Here is a 27699-nt window from a genome sequence, read left to right on the forward strand (position 1 = left end):
GACTGATGGACCATAGCCATCCAGACGGTTGAAGAACTGTCAGCTTTTTGAGAAAATTTATAGAAGTTATAACTTATCTGTATTTTTTTATATTTCACATTAAACCTAATAAAGACTTTGACCTTTCTGTCCAGACTCTCAGAATTATCCTGAAGTGCTCATATTTAGAACGTACATTTTGCATAATATTCAGTTCCCTATTTCATTAAGCATTTAGATTCCAGTCACTCATTACTCAATTTTATAGAACTATCCCCGCCTCAATTCCTCAAAACTTAGGCCAGACATTATCAGTGCTGGTCTCTGAATGCCTAAAGCAAGCATAAGAAAAACACTTTCTCACTGGGCTCAAACAATGAGATGAGGGCTTTCTCCACATTACAAAGTGCTAGCAGTAGAAATAAAGATACTAGTGCAAGCAGATTGGATTTTAGGCATGTTGGTTTTGGTTGTTGTTTTGGGGTTTTTTTCTCTTCTGTTAAGATTTAATTTGATAACAAACTGGCAGTGGAGCAAATGGAGTAACTGAAAACCGTGCTTTTAAACTAAAAGGAAAACAGCAGGTAGCAATTCACACTGCTTCAGCAATGATGGCTCAAAAGGCAACAGAGCTGATCCAACTTTTCTTCTTTTATAGCCTGTAATTGAAAGAGCATTTCATTGACAGCTAACCCCTAGCAAGCAATTTGGAAGAGGTACAAATGAAGAAATGTGCTGTAATGAAAAGCTCAAAAAGTCTGGCTACATGGCTGATTTTAATAAAGACACTGTTTTAGGGACAAGAGCATTGTCATAGAATCATAGAATATGCTGAGCTGGAAGGGACCCACTAAGTCCAACTCCTGGCTCTGCACAGGATAGCCCCAAAAATCACACCATGTGCTTTGTCCAAACACTTCTTCAACTCTGGTAGGCTTGGTGCTGTGACAACTTCCCTAGGAAGCCTGTTCCAATGTCAAACAACTCTCTGGGTGAAGTACCTCTTCCTAATACCCAACCTAAATCCCCACCCCAGCTTCCCACTGTTTCCTTGGGTCCTATCACTGGTCATCAAAGAAAAGAGATCGATACTTGCCCCTCTACTTGCCCTCCTCAGGAAGTTGCAGACCATGACAAGATCGGTCCTCAGTCTTTCCTTAATAATTTATTATTAAATACAGCTAAATGAGTCAGTAGAAATACACATATGATGGAAAAGTTTATCATAGATGACTCCCACCCATCTATCAGACCAACAATTCATCCAATTTTTTTCCCCCTGGAGAAGCATGTGGGACAGAGAACGGTATGATTTTGGCTGAAGGCTGAGGGCAAAGGAGTATTTGAAACCACTCATATTTCTGTTTCTAAGATCCCTCCAATCCTAACATTCTTTATTACCTGATACATCAGCTCCTCCACAGCTGGGAGCCTTCACAGACTTATCCAATGCTACATAGCACTAGGAGAGAGCAGAAGTTTTGCTGTTACATATATGGCTGAAATGTATATTAGTTCAGCAGATAATGGTGCCAATAAGGATTCTTCTGCTGCACTTGGCAGTGGTGAGGCCACACCTTGAGAGCTCTGTCCAGTTCTGGACCCCTCAGTTCAGGAAGGACATTGAGGTGCTGGAGTGAGCCCAGAGATGGGCAGCTGAGCTGGTGAAGGGTCTGGGGCAGGAGTCCTGTGAGGAGCAGCTGAGGGAGCTGGGGTTGTTTAGGCTGGGAAAAGGAAGCTCAGAGGAGGCTTTATTGATGACTAGAATTACCTGAAAGGAGGTTGTAGCCAGGTGGGGATCAGCCTCTTCTCCCAGTTAACAAGTGACACGACATGAGTCTTAAGCTATGCCAGGTTCAGGTTGGACATTAGGTGGAATTTTTTCATAGAAAGGATGATTAGATATTGCAATGGACTGTCCAGGGAGGTAGTGGAATCACCGTCGCTGGAGGTGTTTAAGAAAAGACTCGACGGGGCCACTCAGTGCCATGGTCTGGTTGTAGTGTTCGGCCATAGGTTGGATTCGATGCTCTCAGAAGTCTTTTCGAACCTAAATGATTCCGTGGCTCTGTGATATGCCACAGCGCCTGCTGCATTGCCGGCTTTGTTCGAGGGCCCCACTTACCCTCAGCCGTCGCGGACCCGGCGGCCGGGGGGCGGAACTACAGTTCCCATCACGCCGCAGGGGCGGAGGGACAGCGGGCGATGCCCTGACGGCGGAGGCGGGAACGGGGGGCGGGCGCCTCACGGAGCTCTCGGCCGCGGCCGCTGTGGCGAGCTGCGGGCGGCGCTGCCATGGCGCACTCCGCCGGCCCCCTCAAGGTCTGCATCGTGGGCTCGGGCAACTGGTGAGTGCGGCGGCCCCTGGCAAGGCTGGCACCTCGGCGGCCGCCGCGGCCCTGCTTTCCCGGAGGCGGTGCCCGCCCGGGCCTTGCTGTCGGTTCCCGCCCGGCGCCGCGGCCGCGCTCCCCTCGGGTGGCGGCCGTGAGGCCACCCGGTGCCGGCGGTGGAACGCGGTGTCGCCGGACCCTGGCGGGCTCTGGGTTGCGCTTGTTCCATGCGGGAGGGCTCGTCCTGCCGTGTCCGGGGTCTCGTCGTGCCCCCGGCTCCCCCGGAGCGGAGGTGCTGCCGTGACGTACTCGGAGGAAGAAGCGGCAGAATCGAGCCCGCAGTTTTAGTGCTTGTAAACACCCGCGTGTCCTGCGAAGAAGTTGTTCTAGGATATTTTTAACGTGGTATTTGTTGTGCGTTTTGTCCGTTATCAGATGACGTAGACATTAAAGATGCTGTACATTTTTAATTTTTTTTTTCCTACTACGCCCTGCCTGTAGAACTTCACTAACAACCTCGCTTGTTTACAAAAGTATTGTTCGGGGTTTTCTGTGTTCTTATGTGCCTGTTGTCAAAGAGAGTTCAAAAAAGAATTGTGAGATACTGCGTTATTCGAAATACCTTCTTTTTCTTTTCCCTCCAAATTGATTATGCTGAGGCACACTGAGAGCTTGAGACAAGGTTTCATTGCTGTCTCTATCTCTAGTTTATAATTAGACTTAAATAAACTCGCTTCTTCATCCACTGAAAGCAATAGACTTGCTTGACATCATTCTTCCAGAGGAGTATCGTGTTAATAACCCTTTGTCTTCTTTAGTTGTTTCTTTTTCATACACCTGATCCCTCTTTACAGTGAATAAATTAATTACAATGTGTTATAGAAATAGGTCTTCACAGTTTGTCACTTCCAATTACTAATGCTAAGCACACATTATTCGGGTAGCATTGACTTTTAAGACATTAAACTCAAAAGAATTCCGTGTAGAGCAAGCCACTGTGTTTTATTAAACCAAATTTGCCAGTCTTTTGTCAGGATGATCTTAGACTTGTTGCTCACACCCTGCCCGCCCACTCCTTGCAGTTGGCTTTTGCTGCTGTTAAAAGCACGACCAGCTGCCAAGTTTTATTTTCCTTTGTGAGCCCCTTTTTGAGGGAATGGCTGATGTTTCAATGCAGCATCTCTTGCTTTCCTTGCACCAGCTTATAAAATGTGTGCATTTTTTGCACTATATATCACAAGGAAGTGTCATCGTTTGAGCCTGGCCTAATGCCAGTGCCCCCACGAGATCACCTCCTTCCCTGGCACCCACTGTGAGATGTGATCAGAGACAGAGCAAAGCAGGCTCCAACTTAAGGTTAAAAGGGAAAAAACTTTTATTAACCTAAAACTACAAAGAAAGACACACAAAACACATAGAACACAAGATGAAAACCTTCCAAATTCTTCCTCCTTCCCCCACCAAATTTCCAATTCCATTGCCACCCTTTAGATAATCGATTCTTATGCAGTTAGACCTTGTCTTTTAGGAGTGTGGTGGCTATTATTCTATAGTTGAAGTCTAGAAAAAGTTTCACAGGAGATTTGACTCCATTTGGATTTGTTTCACTGTGAAACACTTGTAGAAGCAAAAGGATTTGTAGATACTGCCTGTTAGCAATAACCATATGCAAATGTATTTTGTTTTCATCTCACTGGATCAGTTTAATAAATAAGAAAAGTTCCTGCCTAATAGGATGAGTTAGTGGCAAAATGCCCACATCTCCTGTGCTGAGAGAAAGAAGAAAGCAAGCTGCTGCCTGGTAGTAGCATTCTCCATTCCTTGGGGGGATAAATGTATTTAAATAACTTACGCCTTCCTTCATGTGTAATGGCAGGGATTTTCATGTGAGTAAAGCAGAAACCAAGGTAATCAAAAATTGAAAATAGTAATTTTTGGAGAAGTAGGTGGTTTCTTCCTCAAAGTCCATAGGATGACAGACACCAAACCCTGACTGCAAAGAGCACTGTGATTCTGTGTATGAGCACTGTGTATGTGTAATCATTGAACTAAACTGGACTAAATTTGTATACCTTGTAAGTGCCTTTTGAACTGGGGCCTGCAGTCCTAAAATATTTAATTAAAATATTAGTATTTAATGCATTAAGGCAGGTAACTAGAAAGAAATTGAAGCATTTGTAAATATCCGATCATTGGTATTTGGGGATTATATACTTTTGAAGCCTGAGTTGTAAGAGTGTGTGATTGGTGGTGCCTAAATTGTAGGCATGTAAGTAGTTGATCTGAGTGGGGTTTGGCATCTTGAGCAGTTTGGAGACGGTGGGTTTTGGAGTTCTGTGTGCGGTGATTCCGTCAGACAAGTATTCTCATAGCCCTTTAACCTATATCTGGGATGAAAAACGCCCTAAAGGAGCTTGGGAGGACAGTAGCTTTAGAAGGGTTAAGCCAGTCACCTTGGTTGATTGACTGCTTCCAGTCAGACTTGTTTGGTTAGTTTGCTATAGGAAGGTCACCTTAACAATGAAGTTGACTTGGCAGGGGTCGCTTGACACCTGATGGAAGATCATGGGACGGGACAGATGGCTCAGCATGGAAGAGCAGGAGCTGCGCTGTCTGCTGGCCTTGCTCTTTTAGGGTTGCTCAGCTGGTGGATATGTGATTCTGTTAGGATCTTTTAAGGCAGGGGATAGTGAGGTGTCTGGAGCCCCAGGATTCCAGGACAGTGCCCAGAGTCATTTAAAGCACTGCAAGCTTGATCATGTACTGTTCTGATAACACTTCCAGGGCAAGTTAATGAAGCGTGCACAGCTACAATTTATCCCTCATCATTTCTTGAAACCTGTCTTTAAGTAACCTGATTGCCAAACTTGAACAGAAACTGTAAAATTTGGGAAGAGATGGGAAGTTACTGGACAAAGGGGTTTATGCAGCTAGGAACTTGTAGAAAACTGTGAGGAACTGTGTCTTAACTGAGGTGATTTTACAGGGACAGTGGTAGAGCTAGATAATTATATCATTTGCACTTGCATGTTGTGGCCTCCACTGCTGCTGTTATCAGGGCAAGTTAAGGAGCTCTTTGGCTTTGTGCTTTAGTGAAAAAGTGATGAGGGGACAGCAGGCCAACTGTGAAACGGTCCTGAAAGAGTGATTGCAACATCATGGGAAATGATGAACCAGAGAAGCCAGTCAGGAGAATCTTCTTGTCTTTTTGAATTCAGAGACTAAGACTAGGCAAATCTCCACTTTTCCTAATAATGCACTCAAAGGGTGGGAAAAAAAAAAAAAAAAAGACAGTTCAGGCATTTAAGTGTTAAATAGTAATAGAATTAATGTCTCACATAAGTAGTACACACTGCCAGACTTTCTGCTGGCAGACTGAAAATCCCAGTCAGAGAGTTGCTGAATCAATTATTTCTGTCTTGCTCTGTCACCAGAAAGCACAGAGAATATGTAGTGAAGTTGAAAACAGAAGGCAGTGGGTTTGCCAGGATCCCAGCTTTGTGTATAAATCTGTAGGAGTAAATGTGCTTTTCTTCAAGGAACTCAAAGCGCTGTCTGAGGAACACATACCTGAGCTGTGTTGAATGTGAGGTCTGCTGTCTGTATGGATCTGACATTTGGAGCTGAGCTGGTGAGCTGTATACCAGTGCAGCACAAACTGTGCTGGTCAAGCTTGATAAGAGATGGCTTGCAATTGTCTTCTGTATCATCTTCTGAACCTAGGGACATTTTTAGTGTGTGAAGTGCTGTTAGAGAAGTAAATTCCAGTCTTTTAAGACACACAGTTTTATAGTTTGGCTATAAAAGGTCTACTCAGGGTACTAAATTTTTTTTCTGCTGCTACTTAGAAAGTGACCTTAGTCATGTGCTAGCACACATCTTTAATACAGCCCAGTGAGTTGTGCCATATCATAAGCTCTTGAAGCAGAACGAACCCACTTAGTTCAGTTGCCAGCTATGGGTTTATTATAAGCAACGTCCAGTATACATTTAGGGGATTGTGTGAGCATAACTAGATTGCAAAAGTTAGTGTTCTTACCTTCTAATAAAGTGTGCAGTTTAGAGACATACACACACGTGTACACACACACACATGTAAACTTCAGATCATTACTCTGTATTTTTATCACATCTCTTAAAAATTTTTGTGTCTCCTTAGTAGGTCATCTCTTAAAAATTTTTGTGTCTCCTTAGTAGGTTATCAGTAATTATGAAATTACCTCCTATCCCAGGAAAGGAACTTAGGTTAACAGGTTTAATAGAATGATGAAAGGGAAGATTGTGTTTGTTCCTCCTCTTGTAATTGTGATTAATTTTGTTATTGCTTAAAGATTTGAGAAGTAAAATTGATCACTGTAATACAGATCTCACTGTATGCTGTTCTTGGGGAGAATATAAGGGTAACAGCAATGGACTTGTCTCCAAGTTTCAGAGGATGCTGTTACAATAGTTAAGTTCTGTGAGGTTGGCTGCGCAGCCATGAAGCTCATAACTTCTGCAACATATAAATTATTCTTGGCTTTCAATGCCTATTGGTGTTGTACAACAGCTTATGAGTCAGTCATCTTAGCAAAGAAGCTTCTCATCTCTTAAAGGTGAAAATGGCACATTTAATATAATTTAGTATGTCACTTTCACCTTGCCTTTGAAGATACAGTTAATTTGATTTGGGGAAATACAGTAACTTAAACTCTCAGTGGATAGCCAGTAAGAAAACAAAATAAGTAAGGATGTTTCAGTAAATGCTTCAGTCCAACCTACTCTAGCTGTAGTTGAGAGAAAGCAGCAGGTGTGAATGACTAGTGTATTTTTCCACTTATTTTACTAGATCAGAATATTTTATGGTAGCTGGTCAAAATAATCTGTGAATTTGTGATTGTTTTAAAAACAAAGTCTTTTTCCTACAGTGAAATCATAATTTTTAAGGCTATTTTTTTTCTTTTGTGCAGGGGCTCTGCAGTTGCCAAAATAGTAGGTAATAATGTAAAAAAATTGCAGAAGTTTGCTCCCACAGTGAACATGTGGGTCTTCGAGGAGAATATTGATGGGAGAAAACTGACAGATATCATAAATACGGACCATGAAAATGTAAAGTATCTCCCTGGATGCAAGCTGCCAGACAATGTGGTAAGGCTCAAAAGCTAAATTATAGTTGTGGAGCAGAGGGAATATTGCTTGTGCTGTAAATGGAGCTAGAAATTTGTTTTGTTAACACTTCTAGGGTCTATGATATTTCAGACTATGCTATTTTACTGATGACATCAAAAATTTGAACAAGTAAAATTATATAATTATGCAGTTAAGTAAATCCAATGCACTCTTTCTTCCTATCACTATTGGTTTTTATGTTACTTCAATTTCTGTGCAAGAAAGCAAGTGTGGAAACAAGAGCAAGATTAACAGCTTTGACTATACCCATTAAAAAAAAAAAAATTGGCCTCAACCTTGCATTGGAGCTGTTGGTCTGGGAAGTCTATGCTACTGCTTATTTTCTGTGACAAAATGCAATAGTTTGTAGCATTCAACATGAGACCAAACTGCTCAGGTTCAAGTTCAAGATCAACCTGGGAGATTCAGTTTGGGCATTCGGAGGGATTTCTTCACAGAAAGAGTGACTAAACATTAGAATGGGGTGCCCAGGGAAGTGGTAGAGTCACCATCCCTGGAGGTGTTTGAAAAGGACTAGCTGTGGCACTCAGTGCTGCGGTCCAGTGGTCTGGGTGGTGTTTGTTCTAAGGTTGGACTCAATAATCTCAGGTCTTTTCCAAACTAATAGATTCTGTGATTCTACTTTTATTGAATACCACTTGTGTGTAGTGTTAATTTTGAGAAGTTATGCAGCCTTTCTCTCCCATAACTACACAGGTTGCTATCCCAAATCTTTGTGAAGCGGTACAGGATGCAGACTTGCTATTTTTTGTCCTTCCTCATCAGTTCATCCGTAAAGTCTGCGATGAAATCACAGGACAAGTACCCAGTAAAGCCCTCGGCATAACTCTCATAAAGGTACAATAAATACCCTGCATTAATAACCGAGAATGTGTGATGGAATCTTTTAAGACAAGGTGACTTGATATTTTGATATGCAAAGTCTTGGTGCATTATTCACTTGATTGGTCCATTAAACCTTTCTAGGTGTAAGATTAGAATTTGTCTTGGTCATTAGTGGATTGTTAGGCAACGCTTGCAGGAAGAGGAAAATGAGGCTCTTCACAAGACTTTTAGAAAGAAAGAGGGGGGTCGATATGTTTTGCACTGCTAAGCTTTCCAGTCTTTTATTTGTTGTTTCCAAAAGGATCATTAGATGAAGAGCAGAGCACAAGCATAATGCTTTGATTGTTAATGCACATCTCACATGCTGAGTTGATAATTTCAAGAACTGCTGAGAGAATTTCATGTGATTGAGAGGATAGTGCTCTTGTTCATGTCAAATATTATGTTGCAACAAGAGAGTCGGTTCAGCATCACCCAAAGACAGTTTGAGCATAGGAAATAGGAAAGGGCAGATGTGTGGGAGGCATTTCACTGGAGTGTTTGTAGTTTTGCTGGCAGAAAAATTACAAAATGTGAATTAGCTGATTTTTGGGATTGTTTTTGGGTGGGTGGGTTTTTTCCCTCTGTATGTTTAGCTGGAAATTATAAGCAATTCCCAAGAGGTTTGGAAGATTGTGGTTTGTTGTTGCTTTGTAGGCCATTTTCCTGGCACACATTCCCTTGTTTCCTGTCATCTCTGGAAAATCATACATTTATGGATCTGTGCTCAAAAAAAGAAAAAAAACCTCAATCACTACATGCTGCAAGCTTGTCTCTTTAGTTTGGCTAACAAAGCCCACAAAATTTATTGTTTTGTCAGTGCTGACTGGTGTATTGCTGTGAGGTATGAAAAAGTAATGCTTCCAAAGTGTTCTTGCTCCAAATTGTAGAAAAACTCTTCATATCATAGATAGGTAAAATAAGGCACTGTTTAAAGTGCTCAAGATATTTATTCTCCTTTAATTTGCTAAATGTGATTTATATTCTCCTAGTGATAGGAGTAACTAATGAAATTGCTGGACTAAATGAGGTGCATATGTGAAGTCAGGGTCCTGGACCTATATTCCCTTGGAATTACTGTTCTGGTTCCTAATTACCAGTTCTCTAAGGGAGTCTTGGTTAATGGCAATATTTGGCAAAACAAAAACAAAAAAGAAAAAAAGGAAGGGGTATGAAAGGGGAAGAAATACTTACATAAAAAAAAAAAAAAAGCCAGACTCCAAACATACAGAAACCCCCAGCAAAACAAAAAGTCCATGCTTAGTGTAGTGGTGGAAGTGAAATTGTGACACTTGCCATGCAGTGCAGAGTTGGTTACTGGGCAGCTTCCCGCTGTCACATTGCAGCACTGCATCCATAGGCACCCTTTCCAAAGAAATGCTGTGAGGCCCCTTAATATTTTGCAGGAGAATGCAAAGTACATGTCAGTATTTATGAACAGGCATAACTGAAAAGGCGTAACACAACATCATTAAAAGTGTCATTTGAGAAGATAGGGTAGAGATTTAACACAACATTCTTTCCTCTACTTTTGCATATTATTCAGGCATGCTGTTTTCATCAGTGTCATAATTTTTGAGTCTCATGCTCAGTGCTAATGCTCTTAAAGTGGCTTGTGTTAATTTTGATAGTTAAAGTGCAGTTCTGCTCTGAAAACTATTATTTGTGGGACTCCTTGTTTCTGTGCTTTCTAAATGGCTGTCAAGTTAGCAGTGTGTCATCTTTTAGTATTTTTGTTGTTTTTTTTTTTTTCTGACAGTCTAATCTTCATGCAGAGCCTAATGTCTGACAATAAAACTGAGTCTTTGGGAAATAAAGACATTTATCTGCTGGTTAATAGACATTTCTATTGAAACATTTGCATCTGTGTTTTTTACATTAGCTCTTTGTCTATGAAAAGTGACTGTGTGGCTGTGGGGAGAGGAACCGTATAAAACTTAGAGTGCAGTACAGCAGTGAGCATAAGTTGCAGGCTAGCTGAAAGTCATTCAAAATACTCTTCAGGCAACCTCAACATCAGTCTCATTTTCATTTCCCTGTTACTGGCTCCAGGGCTTGCTCTGACAGGCATGTTAGGATGAAAGCAGTAAGGTCGCTTGCTTTGCCTGCAGACCATTGCTGCCCACTGAAAATGCCCATGGTGGAGCCTTGGTTTTGCAGGGAGGAAGGGGTGTTTGGTTTTTATTCTGTCATTCAGTATTGGATTTAACTCTACAAGAAACAGGTACAGCTCTCCTTGACTTTGTCAGGAGTTGCATCCCTTTCACAATGGAGCAAAATCTGGCACCTAAGCCTTTCTGGTCTCCTTTCACTTGCATGAATAATTGTTGTGTAGGTATTTACATTTTTGGAGTTGTTCCCAATGTGTGCATGTTTTTCTATTTATTATTTGCCTGCTTAGGAAGAGGGGCCTTACAGTTATTTTGTGGGGATATTTTTGGTACTCTGGGGGAAAATGCAACATGTATTGTGTGCTTGCTTTCAGGTTGTTTCTGTATGGCTCATTAAAGATGAGAAAGCAGAGCTGTGCATTAAGCAATACAAATTGAAAAATAATGCAGAAATGCGAGCATTAGTTTAATTGGCAGGTTTTATACAGGCATTTCTGCATCTCTCTCTTCATTGCACCATGTTATTTAAGGAGCAGCACCTTTAACCTGTGGAAATTACTGCCTGCCTGAAATATCACTACTGGCAGCATACAGGTGTGTATGTATATGGAAGTAATACAGGATCACACTTTGTGCCTATAAATCATTACTCACAATTACTAATTCCAAAAGTATCAAATTCTCAGCATTAAAAGAAAGTATTGTATAAAAGGTGGTATATTGTGGGAAAGAATGGCTAGTTCAATAGCTGGTCTGCATACCCCTGTAATAAAAGCTGAAAAGGATTCTGCATTTGGCAGGCTGGGAGAAAAGAATTTTATGGGAAGAATGTGACTTCATTTGGAGTTCTAGTTCAGGCAGTTCAGGGTACCAGACTCTCTTCTTCTCTGCAGCATTAATATGTGGGGTGATCTTTTCTAAGGCCCTATTTCTGCCCTTTTTTCACACTTTGTAAAGAGTGCATTATAAGTACAAATTAAAAATATCCTTATAAGTTAAATTATTCTCAGGTGTTCAGCTTTCTACATATCTGTGAATGGCTGTTCCTTTTGTATTTCTACTACTAAACTGTTGTTGGTTATACACTGGGGAACCTGCCTCTGATATTTCAGTTCAGATATCTCTTCACAAGACAAATTATTCAGATGCCATTTTGTGAGTTTCAGTGTAATTTCAAATCCAAGTTCAGGTCTGGTTCATAGCTGATGGATTGGTTATGCTTCACTGATTAAGGATATACTGATAATAAGCCCCTGATTTCTGAACTAAAAAAGCAGACTGTTCAGCACTTCTTAGAATCAGGTCTTTGCAGATGGAATAAAAACTGGTTTCATCATCTAGAGTTTAGTCCTAAGTCTTAAGGTGCTGCCTCCTACAATTCTTAAGACGTCTTGGAGAGATCAAAATAGCAGAAGTGCCTGTGGTGGTACATCTGTCATCTTTAGTCTCTGTGTGAATAGTCCTTGTTTCACTTCTCACCTGTGGACAAGAGTTACTGTGTTCTGCTTGCATCTCTACTGTGCCTAATGAATGACTTTTTAGTAATTCCGTTTAATGTTGGCTGCAGGGAATAGATCAAGGCCCGGAGGGACTCAAACTGATCTCTGACATTATTCGAGAGAAGATGGGAATAGACATCAGTGTGCTGATGGGAGCTAACATTGCCAGTGAGGTGGCAGCAGACAAATTCTGTGAAACCACAATAGGTACTGTTCCAAGTTGTAAGAATATTTAAAACATGCACCTGTCCTCACAGGCGCCTGCCAAATAGCTCAAATTTCACTGTTTTCGACATTAGCTGATTGTTACCAGAAGCTGTTGGTTGAATTTCCTAGAATGTTTATACTTCCAAAAGTACTAGGAGAATACTGGGAATAGAGGGAGAGAGAAGACCACAGTTTTACCTATTCTTACTAGGGTTATAACCTCAGCATGTGAAATACAAGCATGTTTTTCATCACGCTTCATAGAACAAACTGCTTCATTTTATTGCTGTGTTTAAGATTTGTCTTGGATCTGAATGGCTTTACGTGGATAAACAATTATAAATTCTGTACTCCAGCTCAGGTGCTATTGTCAAAGATAGTACCTTCATGCATGTTTGTTTTGGTTTGACTTTTTTGTATGTTTTTTTAAGGTATCTTGTTTTAATTTCTCAAAATACTTCATTCCCACAGAAACTAGAAATTGTTTTAGTTCTGTGTTGATGTCTGCACACCTTTGCAGCATGAGGATGTGCCTAGTCTTGGGTTTTACAGTTTCTAGAAAGGCATGTGTGTATATATATGCATACAGGTACTCATACATACTCACACTTTATAGCACAGAGTTCATATAATGGTTTTTTTCAGTGTTAATTTTTAGAGTTTTGTGCACTGCTAGCTTTGTAACATCTCAATCACAGCTTTTGCATTGAACTTAATTTTGAGTGGTTGAACAGCATCTTACTGTTTAAAAACAATTGTCAGGGGCAGCATGCTTGATTAATAAAGCAGCTTTGATATACCTTTTTCAGTAGGTATTTTTCTGGAGTGCTGACTTTGAAATAATTGGTAGAATTGCTCCTTCTTAATTCATCTCTGTTTTGTTATTTGCTGTTCTTTTTAAAGACAGTGATCAAAAAATGGACAGTGAATTAATAGAATTGTTATTTAAAACCTGTTGCCGAGCAGACAATAAATTGTGAAAAAGTCTTGAATAACTCAATGCAGAGCAAGTGCAATTGAAGTGCAGTTTCAACGTGATTGGTCTATTAGAACAAAGATTCTATTTAGGATTGAAATAAAACAACCTTATCTCTGCTTTTAGGCATTTTGGCTTGCACAGGAAAGGCTAAATAACATACAAATAAACGATTCCCTTTTTTTTAGCTTTCCTTTCTCTCTCTCAATAGGCTGCAAAAACTTGGAAAACGGCCTTCTCTTCAAAGAACTCCTGCAGACTCCAAACTTCCGAATAACTGTAGTAGACGATGCAGATGCAGTTGAGGTGTGTGGTGCTCTGAAGGTAAGATTAACAGTGATACACAGATGAAATAATGATTCTTGTAGGAAAAGAAAAGAGGGTATTTCCATTTTAAAAATAAAGTTTATTGTATTTTATATAATATACTGCAACACAACCTTTCCAGAAGAACCAGAGGGGAAATGAAGGAGCAGCATTTTCTGAGAGCTGGCTTTTAGATCTGTGTCTCACCATCTGCCAGGTTCTCTTTATTCATCTTCCACTTAACTTACACACAGTCATGAAGCAAGTATTGATTTAGTCTAACTGGCTGATATATTTCTAAATCTCTTTTAGTTAGCTTTTTCTTTTTGCAACAGTGTGTTTACCAAAGGAAAGGGAGAAAAAAGTTGTTTGGCACCCTAGCAAACAGTACAGTAGCTCACATTATCTGATACCTATCTTGAATAATTTCTGATGGGTGTGGTGAATAAACATTTATTTTTTGTGTTTTGAATAATTATTTTGTCTGCCTTTGGTTTTGCTGTTGAAATTTTGTCTAAACTAAATTAACTGGCTTGCAAAGCTACCACACCAAGCAATAATGTCTTAAGATAAGGAACTCTGATTCCTGCTCAGTGAAAGTAGCTGGATAGATATAATAGCATTTTTTTGGCATATTAATTTCCTTAATTTTGTCTTGACAGCTGTCATACTGGAAGGCTTGAGAAGGAGGAGGTAATGGGTCTGTGCACTGATGGGATGAGGTGTTTTGAGGCAACATGCTTTGGAGTTAGTGTATAGAGAGAAATTTCTTGAGATTATGGAGCTTGTAATTCAGCTCCACAGCCACTGCTTTAAAATGATGTGGGTGATGTGGGAAGGTTACCAGAAAAGAAATCCTGTGTATAGACCCTTGAAAAAGTTTTGCAGATTTATTTTTCTTTGAAATCTGCTCAGCAGGATGTTTTCTGACTAGCTTAAATTCTTGTCTGATAGAGGAGTTCTGTCCCAGGAAATTTTCATTCAGACCAATCTCGTGGAAGGGCGTTAGAGATGAGCGCACCAGTCAAACTGAGCAGGTAGTCAGCAAACACTGAAAACTCCACTGTAAAGGTCTAAGTCAGGCAAGATACCAATATTTCATTGGAACTGCAGTAGAATTTAAATAGATTGTTATTCTTGACCTGGAAAGATACTAAGGTGAGATTTTAGGGGATTTTTGCTTTATTGCTCTCTTCTGCTTTATTATTCATCATGCATCCTGCAGACTGAACTGTCTAGTTGTATTTCTGAAAAGGTGCTTGTATTCTGTGTGCTCTAGTCATTTCATATTGATTGCAGTATATTTTATTAATTGAGTGGAGATTTCCAAAAAATGCGTGGTGGAAGGTCTAAACAAAAAGTGAATTAAGTATAGATTAACTGATTTAAAAGTACTGTGGATTTCTTGCATAAATAATAGGCAAAACTGGTATAAAGTTTTGACTTTATAAACCGATCATTCTAGTATAGGTGATGTCTTTAAACATACAAGTCTGTCTTAATCTAAAAGAAAATTTTAATAAAATAGTATTTTAAAAGTAGTTTTTCATTTAAAACCCTTTCTAGTTTATCCTAAATCTTGTGGTGGCAGCATGTAAATAATGTCCTCTGGTGTTTTACTCTCAAAGATTGAAAAATTTTATTAATGCATTGGGAACATGTCTGGCTCTGAAAGAAAATAAAGCTAAAATTAAACCTATGGATAAGGTTTTATTGCCATAGTGTAAAGCAAAATGCAAAACTCAGACATGAATAGTGTTTTTTCTAAAAAGATGCGCATATTTTCTATTAGAAAAATTGTTTGCTAAGGGCATCAAACAGAGCTTTGCTTTTTTATCATTCATCTCACAGTCTTCATAATAAAAATTTGAAAAGTAGACTTTTTTTTTTTAAGAGTAAAATCTAATGTCTAGCCTCAGTCACCTGACAGTTTGTTAAACTTGGGACATAACTTCAGTCTTCAGTAAAAATTAGCTTTGTTTAACTTCCTGGAAGGAGGAAGTTCCAATTTCAGAACGTGATAGTGTCATGTTGCATGGCGACATTGGCATGAAAAGAGAGGCTCTACTCTCTTTCTATAGCAGTGCCAATTTGAAATGTCAGTAGTGGTACTGTCAACTAGAGCAAGGAGGACAGTAAACAGGCAAACATGTCACTCCTGACTGTCTTTTTGGATGTGGAAATAGTAAAAACAATTCCTGTGTTGGTATTTAAAGGATGAGAAACAGTACACTATGGAAAACAGTATTCTTACAGCTTCTGCACTTTTCTGCAAATACCAGCTTAGGAAAAGAAGACTTTCCTGTTATTACTGGCATAATGGACTAGCTGTTAAAAGCCTGTACTCTACCTCACTTTTTATTTCTGCAAGCCTTTCTAAGCCAGGAAGATTTTCAGCGTGGGTGGTTGCCTAAAGCTTAGGAAAAAATACAGAAGGGTAACAAAGAATGCTCTGAGCACAGCTTTCCCTTACAATGATAATTACAGGTTTGAAATTTGGTTTTGGAAGCCTATTTGAGTTCAGACTGTAATATTAGGTAGTGCAGCTGGGTGATCATAGGAAAACATGTGCTTGATTGCTATTTATATATGGATATGTATGTGGATATGTATAGAATATCCACTTCATTTACTGTATTTAGATTTGTGACAATGGGCTGGTGGAGATATAGTGAAGCGCAGAAATCAGTGCCATGAAAAAGCAGTCTTGTGCCAGCTTGGAGACTGGCTGAATAGACAGTGGCAATGACTTTTCCAAATCTGATGGTACTGAGGATGAACAGCTTTCTACTGTAACCTGGCTGTTAGAACAAAAGTGCTTGGCATGTTCTTTGTGAGGATATTTTTTTTATTTTGAGGGCTGATGAACATTTCACATTTGTCTGTTGACCTTTTCTAAGGGTTGAGGACAGAAATTGACGAAGTTGAAATTTGGATAGCTGTTTCCAGGTGCCCAGTTGGCTTTACAGGCAGCATGACTCAAGGCCACCTACAAGTACACCTGCCATATACCAGACGATGAATGGGCCTTCCTAGAAAATGCTTAAAGGTTATGTCACCTAAAAATAGTATGTGCAGCTATGCTCACATATGGAGGTGCTGTTGGATACTGATGGATGTGATTGTGTAGAGCAGCATGGACCCAAGGTTGTCACCTTAGAGGTATGCTTAGAGTCCTCACCACCTGTGCCAGTGTGGTGTTAGAAGCAGCACAGATGTGAGGCCAGGTTGAGCTGGGGTACGAAGCTGGCCACATCCTTGAGAGGCCATGTAAACACTCGTAGCTGCAGTCTCGGGGGGTAAAACCATACCCCAGTTTACCTCACTTACCCAGTGCAGCAGTGCAAGGGGTGGCTGAGAGGAGGATTGAGAATCTGACCTCTGGATATGGAAAAACAGCCACTCTCTAGCTGCCTGATGATCAGGGATCCAGAGAGTTAAAAACCCTCAAATGGCAGCAACCAAGGACCAAGACAGATGTGAATTACTATAGGAAGAAGCAGCAGCAAGCAGCAGCTGGGGTTGCCTTTTGAGTTGCTTCAGGCTCATCTAAACCTTCCAGCTTCAGCTAAGCCTTAAGTAAAGAAGTTTAGTGAGGATTTATTGTTTACCCGGTTATGTAACTCAGCATTGTTACTTGCAAAGTGTGTTTAGGGCAGTTACTGTTGAATAGTCAGTGTAGGTACTCTAGAAGTTGATTGTGGGAGTTTTTTCCTTTTTCCTGAGATTAAGTGGAAATGAAATTCAAGTTCACCAGGAGCAAGCAAACAGTTTATACTTAACCTCTCTGATAGTCCTGCTGATACTGTCTTAGATTTTTTTGAGTCTTTTCATTTGACCTCTTCTCAGCCACCGGGGGAAGCAACGAGCTTCTTTCAGGTGTAAACAGAGGGAAAGCAGGCTATGCTGAGCTGAGACACTGCCTCAAGGAAGGTGAAATAATATTTCTTAGTTCTCTTATTGATCCATTTAATTGTGGAGAAGTAATGGTTGCCTCAGAAATGGCTGCTGAAGCTGTCTTCATGGGCACTCCACAAACATGCTGTACACTGGATATTGGATACTTCTGAGGACTGATTCTGTAGGAGAACAATCTGTCAGCAAAGTCTGCAGACTTGTTGTCCTTGTTTTCTTGGTCATCTGTTGTCCTTGCATTTGTGACCTCTTGCATGTTTACAGCAGGTCGTGTGCAAGTAAAGGACATTTTCTCTCATTTGTTCTGACGCATACTGTGAGCACTGACTAGCATCAGCATTTCTTTTCTGGAGCATAGCTTCACTATCCCAGTGAAAAAATAACTAAATCTATTCCTTGTTCATGTTCTAGAATAACCAGGACTAACACCAGCTTCAGGATACCAGAACTGCTCGTCTGTTAGGGCAAAGTATTTTAGTAGCTTAAAATCAAATGCAATATAAAACCACACTGTAAATCATGGTTACAGGATGTGTGCTTTCAAGCAAAAAGCTGTTAATGCCAAGATAGGGGAAGTGTGTTTGCTTAAGCATGTAGTGATTTTGAGAGTTCTGAATGCCTCAGGCCTAGGGGAACATTGTGTTGCAGTCCTTTTGGGGTTATTGTGACAGTATCTTTGAACCTGTGGAACATGTTTGTCAGTAGGCACTTGCTTATTGGGCTCTCAGACTTCCATGTGTACATGCAAATAGAGTCAGTTTCTAATCTCACGGAAATGTGGACTGTGGACTCTCTCCTCTTGCACAAATACATGCCCACTGCATTTGCAGGAATTCCTGTAACTTCATGCTGTGGTTTAATCCCAGCTGGCAACTGCATATTGCACAGCTGCTCACTCACTAACCCCCCACCCCCTGTCAGGGATGGGTAGGAGAATAAATGGGAAAAAATTAAAACTCAAGGGTTGAAATACAAACAGTTTAATAATTGAAATCAAGGAAAATACAGTAACAGATCAACAGTAGTAATAGTAATTGTAGTGAAGGACAGAGTGAAAACCCAAGAAGAACAATTGATGCACACTGCAGTCACTCAGTACCCACTGCCCAGTGCCCAGCCTGTCCCCAGGCAGCAATTGATGGCTCCCAGCCAACTGCCTCCAGTTTATATACTGGGCATAGCATTCCATGGTATGATCCCTTTGGCTAGTTCGGATCAGCTCTCCTGGCTGTGTTGCCCCCTCCCCAGACTCTTGTTTACCTCCTCACTGGCAAAGCACGAGACACTAAAAAGTTCCTTTCTTGAAGTAAGCACTACTTAGCAAACCACCAAAACATGAGTGTGTTAACATTATTCTCATACTGAACTCAAACCGCAGCAATATACCAGCTACTAAGAAGGAAGTTAACTGAAACCAGGACACTTCAGATGTAGTCTTTGTCAGTGGCAACATTCAAAATCAACCATATGAAATGCAGAAAGATGTTTTTACCAGGTCAGTCACCCTTCCTGCCTCATGTACTTCTCAGAAGATCACAATAGTGATGGTGCCACTAGGCTCTTGTGTGTCAATTTGTGTTCTGCTTGTGCGTCTTCCTGAAACAAGCTCAGCTTAGTGCCTACAGACAGAGATTTCAAGTAGCAAACTGTCTGCTTTGGGACTGCAAACAGTCCTCTTGTTTGGAACTGAAGGGTAACTGTGAATTTTGGGAGATTTTTTGTCATAGTTGTTGTTTTTAAAGGGGTGGCTCATCTTTGAGTAAGGTATAATTTTCAATGTGGTATAATTAGTTTTCTACAGTATATTAGGCACAAGACAGTTGTCAGAGATTCTTCAAAGATTTAAATAAAACCAGATGGCAGACCTTGTAAATTAATAGTTGTGGCTTGAGGGATATGTGTGCCAAGACATAACAGTCTCCTAGGCACGGGGGTGTGTTCTAGAGCATAATCTGATGTCTTGTTTCCTCCTTATTTGCAAACTCTGTATGAACATACAATTGGAACATTGTACAAACAAGGAGCTCAGTGTTTTAGAGTTGGACTCACAACTTCCCTTGTTCCCTAACCCATTTCCTCAGATGTAGCTAGTCTTGGTATGACTTAGTTAAAAGAGTATTGCTCCAAAGACAAACACTGCCTAAGGTACAAGTAGACAACAAAATACTGTAGACCAAATTGTATTGTAAATTATGATCAAGCAGACTGCTTCAAAGTGGAAAGTCAAGCAGACAAAGCTGGAGGGAAGGGGAAGTTTTAGTATGGGAGTGTTCAAGAAGTATATGGAAAAAGGTTGCTCAGTCGTGTTTGTGTTTTTAGATGAATGATAAATACTTACAGATTTCACATACATGTAAAATCCATTTGAATGGGTTATCCCATCTGAAAACTTCTTAAATATCTGTTTGACTTCCTCTTGCTTTGGCATCAAATGAAAAAATATTTCCATCAGGCACCTGCAAGAGGTGCCTGATGGAAATGTACCTTGACTGAATCACTGCAGCTAAAATCTAAGCCAAGATGATTTAAACAACCAAATTTTGAAGTTGTCTGGTTTGGGCTGCTTCAGGTCTAATGTTGGGATATCTGTCTGCAATTTTTAGGATCACCTTTAGACCTCAGCTAGCTGCTCAAAAAGCAATGACTGATCCTCTAGCCTCATGTGATTCAGAGTCACCTAGCCATGACTGGCCACACAGCTCTGCAGCTGCCTGGCATTTGTGGTTCTTACAGTCCAAAACCAAACCAGCTGTTAATCAGTGGTTGTTTTCAGTAACATCTTCTGATTATAGTTCTTTCTTCATCAACAGTTAAAGTTGATTTTTTAATTTTATTTTTTCCCCTGAATCGAGTGCTACATTAGGAGTTATAATGTTGGTTCTCCTGTGCATTCTTTTGAGATCACTGTTGCTGTTGTTGCATGCAGGATGATATTAACATTCATTACTTCATTGCTTTCTTTATCTATACATCAGAATGCCATCTTTTTGTGGGGTTTGTTGTGTTAGATGGATTGTTTTAGTGGGGATAGTGGAACCATGGCTAGTGTCTGCTCTGACTCCCAAGCCAGAAAATGGTTTTAATAGCTGCTTCGCTCAATTGTGTCTCATCAAATGTCCATGTTCTGTAACCAAAGCGGGGACCATATAGCTGAATGTTAACAGCACATTCTTTGTAGAAGGTTGTCACCAGGTCTAAGGAAAAAGTAAACAATTTTTTTGCTTAGGGAGGTCTTCCTGTGTCTTGAACATTTTGGGAATCCTTTATTAACTATTATGGTTATAGAAACTCTGCATACTTAAAAGGGCTGGGTACTATTGGCTTGGCTGAATTTGGTCCAGTAGCATGTCATCATAGAAGTCATTAAATGCTTTTTAGATGTACTGTTGATTTAATCATTAAGAAAATCTCATAAAGGGACTGTAGGATGTCAGTCTAACTTCACCCCTACCTCAGGGCAGGAGTAGCTTAATCTAGCTAAAACCTTGTTCGGGTGTAGTGCAAACTATTTGTTCTTAAAGGTGGTCAATATTAATAGCTCCACAGCCTCAGGGGCAACTCAGAGCTTTAACTATGTTTTTATCCTTGGAAATGTTTTGCTTTAAATTTTTTTCTTTTTTTTTTTTAGGTTATCTCATAAACATCAAAATCACCAAACCAAAATAACCCAAACTAGCAACCTAGTCTTTCAGTAGTAAAGTGTTTGCTGTTCTTAAGAACATTTGTAAGCAGTAATTGAGTCGTTTCCTATTTCTCTTCCTATTAGAATGTAGTAGCAGTAGGAGCTGGTTTCTGTGATGGCCTTAGCTACGGTGACAATACCAAAGCTGCTGTTATTCGCCTTGGCCTAATGGAGATGATCGTCTTTGCCAAAATGTTTTGCAAAGGACAGGTTTCTACTGCCACTTTCCTGGAGAGCTGTGGCATTTCTGATCTCATCACAACGTGTTACGCTGGCCGGAATCGACTTGTAGCAGAAGCATTCGTTAAAACTGGAAAGGTACCTAATTCACTGGGTGAAATCTGTTCCTGTAAGTTCTGCCACTCCTCGACTGCTGGAGTAACCATAGAGTTACCTGAGTCATGGTAGCTCACTGAGTGGGCACCCTTCTCTTTCCTCTTGTTTCCTGAGTCTGTTGCCTAGAATGAGTGTAAAGGTATTAAAAGGTGGGCGGGTGGTGATTTAAAAAAAAGAGCTTGAGAGATAAGAGAATAATTGCAAACAAGAACATAGGAGAATATTCTATGTGTTCACTCAAGATTACTTTTGAAAAAGAAAAAAAACTCTCACTTTTATTTTTTTTATCCAGATTATTATTTTTTTCGTCCTGTTGTCAGGCTTCTGAAAAGTTTATCATACCTCTCCTTTGCTTTCTTTTTTTTCCCTCTGCTGCTTAGTCTATTGAAGAATTAGAGCAAGAAATGTTGAATGGTCAGAAACTCCAAGGACCACAGACTTCTGCAGAAGTGCATCAGATCCTGAAGCAAAAAGAAATGCTGGACAAGTGAGTAAGAACAGATAAAACAATTTCCACATACCCCTTTTTTATCTCCATAATTCTTTCTGCATATTTGGTTTTGATATCTTCATAAAAGTAATAGCCAAAAAGAAAATCACTGTAATAACAGTAGATTAGAAGTTAAAATCAAAGAGAGAATTGAATCGAATCTGAAAATAGTATTGGTGTAGACGGAGCTATTAGTGTGACGGTAAATTTGTGAATGTCCTGTTTGCAGAGTGTATTGTTGCCTTCTGCTACTACAGAAAAGCACAGCAAGTGTGTTTTAATATATGAAAAGAAAAAAAATGCATGAAAGTAGAAGTAGACCTTCCTAAAGAGAGAGTGAAAGGTTCCTACATCTCATTTCATTGTAGTAAATTCATTACTTCCCTCCAAGGAGAGGAGCTTGGCGATCATTTGTATAGTGTGACTGCCTCTACCCACATGGATTCTAGCTTAGATACTGCAGTTCTCCTTCTTAATGTGACTTCCAGTTTGCTGTAGGTTAAAACCTCCCATCTGCCTCTGTAGGTCAGGATGGTTTTTTGTGGTGTGATATTAAGCAGGTTGTCCTGGCTTGGTTCACTTGTATTAGAGTCAGAACATGAATGATTCCTATAGCCTCACACACAATTGTCTCCTTACAAGATTAAAGGATACATTTATCTGTTCCTGTTTGTAAAAGAGGAAAAATCAGAGATTTAAAATCTGCAATTTGAAAGACCAACCCTTGTTATTATTTTTTTCCAAACGCATTTTTTAAAGTCTAGTTTTAATGCATCAGCTGCATTAAATGATTAGTGTTTTAATATTATCTTTGGATGTAAGGTACCTAAGTCTATCTCCTTAGTGTACAGTAATTAAGCTAACTGCAGAAAAAATTAATTAGAATGTTGGCTTCATTCTTTACTGTTTATGATTCCCTAAATAAAACACGATGCTGTGTTTGAGGGTTGTTTTGTATCCTGTTTCTATCTTACAGCAAATTAAGTGCATTAGAGATGATTTTGGGTTTTGTTTTTAATAAAAGACAGTGTTGCTAATTTCCTTTTGGTATGCCAACATATATATATCAGTTCTTCATAAAAGGTCTCATTCAACAAGACTTTTGAAGGCAACTTTCAAAGAGTTTTGAAGAAACTACTGCTTTAAAACATGAAACACAGTGGAGCAGCCATGGTTTCAAAGTGAAGAGGAAAGAGTCTCATAAGGGTAGAATTTCATACTCTGGTCCTACAAAACTATTCCCAAGGCTATGTAGAAGTGTGCAAAAGTCAAAGTTCAGAAGAGCCTTGGTAGCAGGGTTGATGCCAGTTGATACTTGTGGTGCAATTACTTTTTTTCAACAGTTGTAGTCCTTGCTCTCTTGATGTGCTCAGGCCTGAGATGCATCTGGAGTTTGCTGGCCCTGATCCTGCAGTCAGCCTTGGTACAGGTTGCTCCATGTGAAGTGTGGCAGACCTGTGCACAGTAATGTTCTCTGGGATAAGCAGCAGGACTTAGGTATCAGGCTGTGGCTTGTAGTAGTGGTGCTTCTTCACTGAGAAGTAACTGCCAGTGTTGTGCCTAAACCTGTGGGAAACCTGCTTTTGCTTTGGGAAGTTCACCTGTTTTGTGGCAGCCTCTCGCATAGTCATAGCAAATTTTGTTAGTGCCTACACATGAGCTTTTATGGCAACAGCAAATGTAACTCCCCTTCAGCCCAGTACATCATACAAGGTGAGTGAGGTTTATTAAGAAATGCTGAAGTCATTGTATAAATTTTTCCTGCGGATTTCCTAGTAAGGGTTTTGCAATCTGAGCAGTTTAGCAGTGGATTTGAGAGAGCAGCTATGTGGCTGTGTGATAATTTTTTTTCCACCAGTGAAATAGAAGCAAAACTCAAGTCAGTCTAGTTCAGGGTGATGTGCTGATAGCAGTATTACTGCAACCTAATAGTGACAGCAGAATGTATAGGCCATCTGACATGGTGCTCAGTACTGCTCTACACTGAAATGGGCATTACAGATAAAGCTTTAGAGTGACTGGTGAGACACATTTCCCAAGGAGACAGTCCTAATCCAGATGTGTTCTGAATCACTCAGAAATTAACTATTTCACTGTCTCCAATGACCCTTGTTTTTTATTTCCATTGGTTAAAATTCATCAGTATAAAAAGGCATGCTGAAATGTTACATGTACTTGATGAACAAATCAACCCCCAAAATTTACCAGGCTTTGTATGAAAATTGAACTTGTCTGGCTGTTACTGTCTGGGATGGACAGAAAGCAAATACAAATTTTGTAAAGTATCTTGGCTGTAACAAACCTTCAGATTATCAGAGAAGCCTGAATAATTTGAAGGTTGTTGGAGGTGTGGCCAATCTAAAAAAAAAGAAAAAAAAGTAGATGTGTAATTTTGTATTTCAAAATTCAGGTCTAATTTCAACTCTTATTTAAAAAATTTGACCTTCAATGTCTTCCTGGGTCTTTTTTTGTCATATTCTGTATTATCAAGTTATTGCTGAGAAGTACTGCATAACAGATGTGCCAGTCATACTTTTTAACCACAGATGGGTACTGCTGCGAGAACAGCCAGGAAAAATGTTTTAAATTTATTTTTTAGATCACTTTATGGTTGTGCCATACATAATAAATGTCTCAGGCTCCATTATAGTAGCTAAGCTTCTGAGAGTCACTCTGTTTCAGAGATGTGTGCAGGTTGTGTAGTTATGCCCTGCTTTTCAGCCTAGCATTTGCACCTGGCAAATAGAAAAAAGAAATAATTTTTTCCACCTCTCCCTTTTCCCCCTCCCTCTCCTCACCCCTTTATATTTCTTTCATTTAATAAAATGTTACAGAATATATTTACACTGTGTTCACTTTCCCCACCCTCTTTCCTCAGGTTTCCACTCTTCACTGCTGTGTATGAAATCTGCTATGAAGGGAGACCTGTTACAGACATTATATCCTGCCTTCAAAATCATCCACAGCACATGTAAAATCCGTCAGGCTGTTGTACTAATGCAGCTTTCTGCCTTTCGAATTTGTGTCTTGGTTCAAGTGGATGTAGCTGTCATTAAGCTTTGTTCAGAGCTGCTCTTAGGCAACAGGAGCAACATGAATGTGTGTGAGAGGGTGATGGTGTTTGTTCCCCAGCCTGGTTTGACACAGTACGCAGTGTTGGCTTGGTGATTGGCTTGGTCATCCTTTTACTGGATGACATGCAACTCTTCTAAGATACACCATATGCAATACAAAAGTTGCACTATCTGCCTGGTATATATACACAAGTGTACTTTGAGTTTGCTCCTACACCATAAAACACAATGCTTTGTTGTCTCCTATTAAAGCCTGGTCCAAAATCTGCTGGCACTCTGGGAAGAATCCCAGTGGTTTTGATCAGAGGCTGAATCAAGCGTGTAACCTTGAAATATTAGGAATCTGTTAGAACTTTGTTTTATTCTGTATACACAATTAAATGTTAACATTTTGCATGCTTATGACTATATTAATTTAAGCAATGTTAATGCAAAACAAGTTGTAGCAGTTATTCAGGGGGCTACAGGGATATTTCAATTAACTCTAGTGAAGAATATTTTGATTTTTGAAAGTTGTTGAAATTGTCAAGCTACTTTGAAACCAATTTCTAAGTGAATTTAAAGTTTTTAATTACACTGTTTTAAAGGGAATATTCTAGAGGGGGATCATTGCCTCCCCTTCTGTTTTTTAATCCTTGCATTTTTGTATTTCTCCATTTCTCCCTTACTATTCCTCTGTGTTAGGCTCTTCTAGAATCCCATTCCCCAAAGCAAGCCACAGGTGTTGACCTGGGGGTTCTGAACCCTTGAGCCTACAGTTCATTTTATTGTTTTACCTGTGGTTGTTCTTCACTGCTGTTGTTGGTTGGGTGATAAAGAATACCCTTGGGTATCCACTGCTCCAAGTTGTTCTGCTGTGATTTTAGCTTAGCTGCAGCGTGCTGGGCTCCAGACAACACTCCAGGGAATGTCAGGGGAATTCCCTGGTACAACACGCACTTGTGTCGTCAGAAGGGTTGTGGGCCAGTACCATGACTGCTTTCATTTCAGTGCCTGCCAGTCACTGGCACGTCCACTGGGCTGTAGTCCTGATCCAGCCTTCCCAGCTCTGGAGTTACTCTTTCACTGGACAAAACTCTTATGGGTGCTGAATCAAATCCTTTACAACTCATCTCCCAGAAAGCTTCTCAAAGGCATCCATCTCTTTTATTCCCCAGGGTCTCAACTAGGTTTTTTTCAGGAACTTTTGTTTTATGAGGGAGGTTAATTTTATTTGTTATTGGAAAATTTGAGATTTTATGAAGTTTAAAGTGGGGGGCAGGGGGTGGTTGGTTTGGTTGGTCTTTTTTCTAAGATTGATGCAAGAGAAGATAGATAAGTAAAATCTGTTTTGCTTTTCTTGTGTGGGTCTTTTTTTTTTTTTTTGTGAAATATATGCTAGGCACATTAAGAGTGGACTCCTTAAAACTGGGAGACAAGGGTTGGCATTAGAATTTATAGAACAAGACTGCCTATCTGCTCTGAATATCCACACCTAACATCTGAGCAGTATCAGAACTGTTGTTCACTGTTCTCAGTGGTGGTTTTAGACCAGGAATCATGAGCATGCACCCATCCTGAAACTTCAGGTTATCATTCAAAATTTGCTAAAGAGGATGCCTGGGAATGACTGTCATACTTACATAACCTGTATTACTCTGAAATAGGGAAGCCTTGGGTTGACTTGTGTAGACAGGAAGACACTTCCACTTAGGGGTACCTTTTCTTTGTGCTCCTGTATTATTTTGAATTAATATTTGGAAGATCTCATGAATGTCCTCAGATATTCAGGGATGTAAAAGTTATTTTGCCTTACTTCTGATTTAGTGCTAGACATAAGAGATGGCCAGAAGTTAAGTGACATCAGACATTGGTGGCAGTTGGGAACATCACTGGTAGAGCTGACTTGGAGAGAGCACTCTGCTTAGACGTTTAAGATTTAAGGTTGGAAGCACTGTTATGCTAACGCACACATGGAGCATACACTCCTCATTACTGCATAACTTTCAGTGTGTTTGCTTATGCTTTGTTTTGTTCTGTTTTTTTAATACCAAATTGGTGGCTTTTGCTTTGTATGTGTACATATACATTATATATATAAGCTTTTTTTTACATGCAGTATATAGGACAGTAGCATTTTGTAAGATAAAGGGCTAAATGAGCTAAATGTGGTAAATTAATATATATTTTTAAATTATTTCTTTATTATTCCAATACTACTTCTGCCACTAAAAGTCTCAAATCTTAATTGTTCTTATTTTTTAGAGAAGCTTATATTCTAAGGCAAATCCATAGAAAAGGTTTTTATGGAATCCCTTTCTCCAGTCTGTTACAATATTCTTTTTTTTTCAGACAAAAATTGAGGTTTCAGTAACTAAAATAACTAAAATAGTTTATTTAAATTCTGTTGATAGTTCATTTACATTTGCTTTTCAGTGCTGGAGAACACTCAGCTTGGCACTATGTATTTTTTCCCCTGCTAATATTTGCTGCTCATTAAAAGACTGTGACACGGTACTGGAACTGAATGAGCCTCCTCTTCAAACACTCTGTTTTGCCTAGTACTGGGATAGTCTTACTGAAATCATTAACCCCTGTGTAAGGGAGTCATAAATTTGTAACTGATTCTTGGGTTATGAACTTTAATTGCTAAGGAAGGCATTACATTCTAATGATACTTACTCAACTTGCCCTCATCATATGTACTGATTTTGTTTAGAGATGTTGAATGTATACCTGTTTGAAGAATTAGTACAAATAAACATTTCTGTCTTGGGAATCA

At 39.7% G+C, this 27699-nt stretch overlaps 1 protein-coding gene across 1 annotated transcript; it reads left to right on the forward strand.

Moving 5' to 3' along the window:
• Nucleotides 1–2180: 2180 nt before the first annotated feature.
• On the forward strand, nt 2181–27699 carry GPD1L (glycerol-3-phosphate dehydrogenase 1 like). Its single transcript, XM_030232159.2, has 8 exons — nt 2181–2327; nt 7259–7436; nt 8175–8315; nt 12021–12159; nt 13347–13459; nt 21123–21356; nt 21755–21861; nt 24743–27699. The coding sequence occupies exons 1-8, from the start codon at nt 2275–2277 to the stop codon at nt 24837–24839; spliced, it is 1062 nt and encodes a 353-aa protein (XP_030088019.1). The 5' UTR covers nt 2181–2274; the 3' UTR covers nt 24840–27699.

Source organism: Serinus canaria, chromosome 2 (genome assembly GCF_022539315.1).
Source record: "Serinus canaria isolate serCan28SL12 chromosome 2, serCan2020, whole genome shotgun sequence".
Classification (NCBI taxonomy): Eukaryota; Metazoa; Chordata; class Aves; order Passeriformes; family Fringillidae; genus Serinus; species Serinus canaria.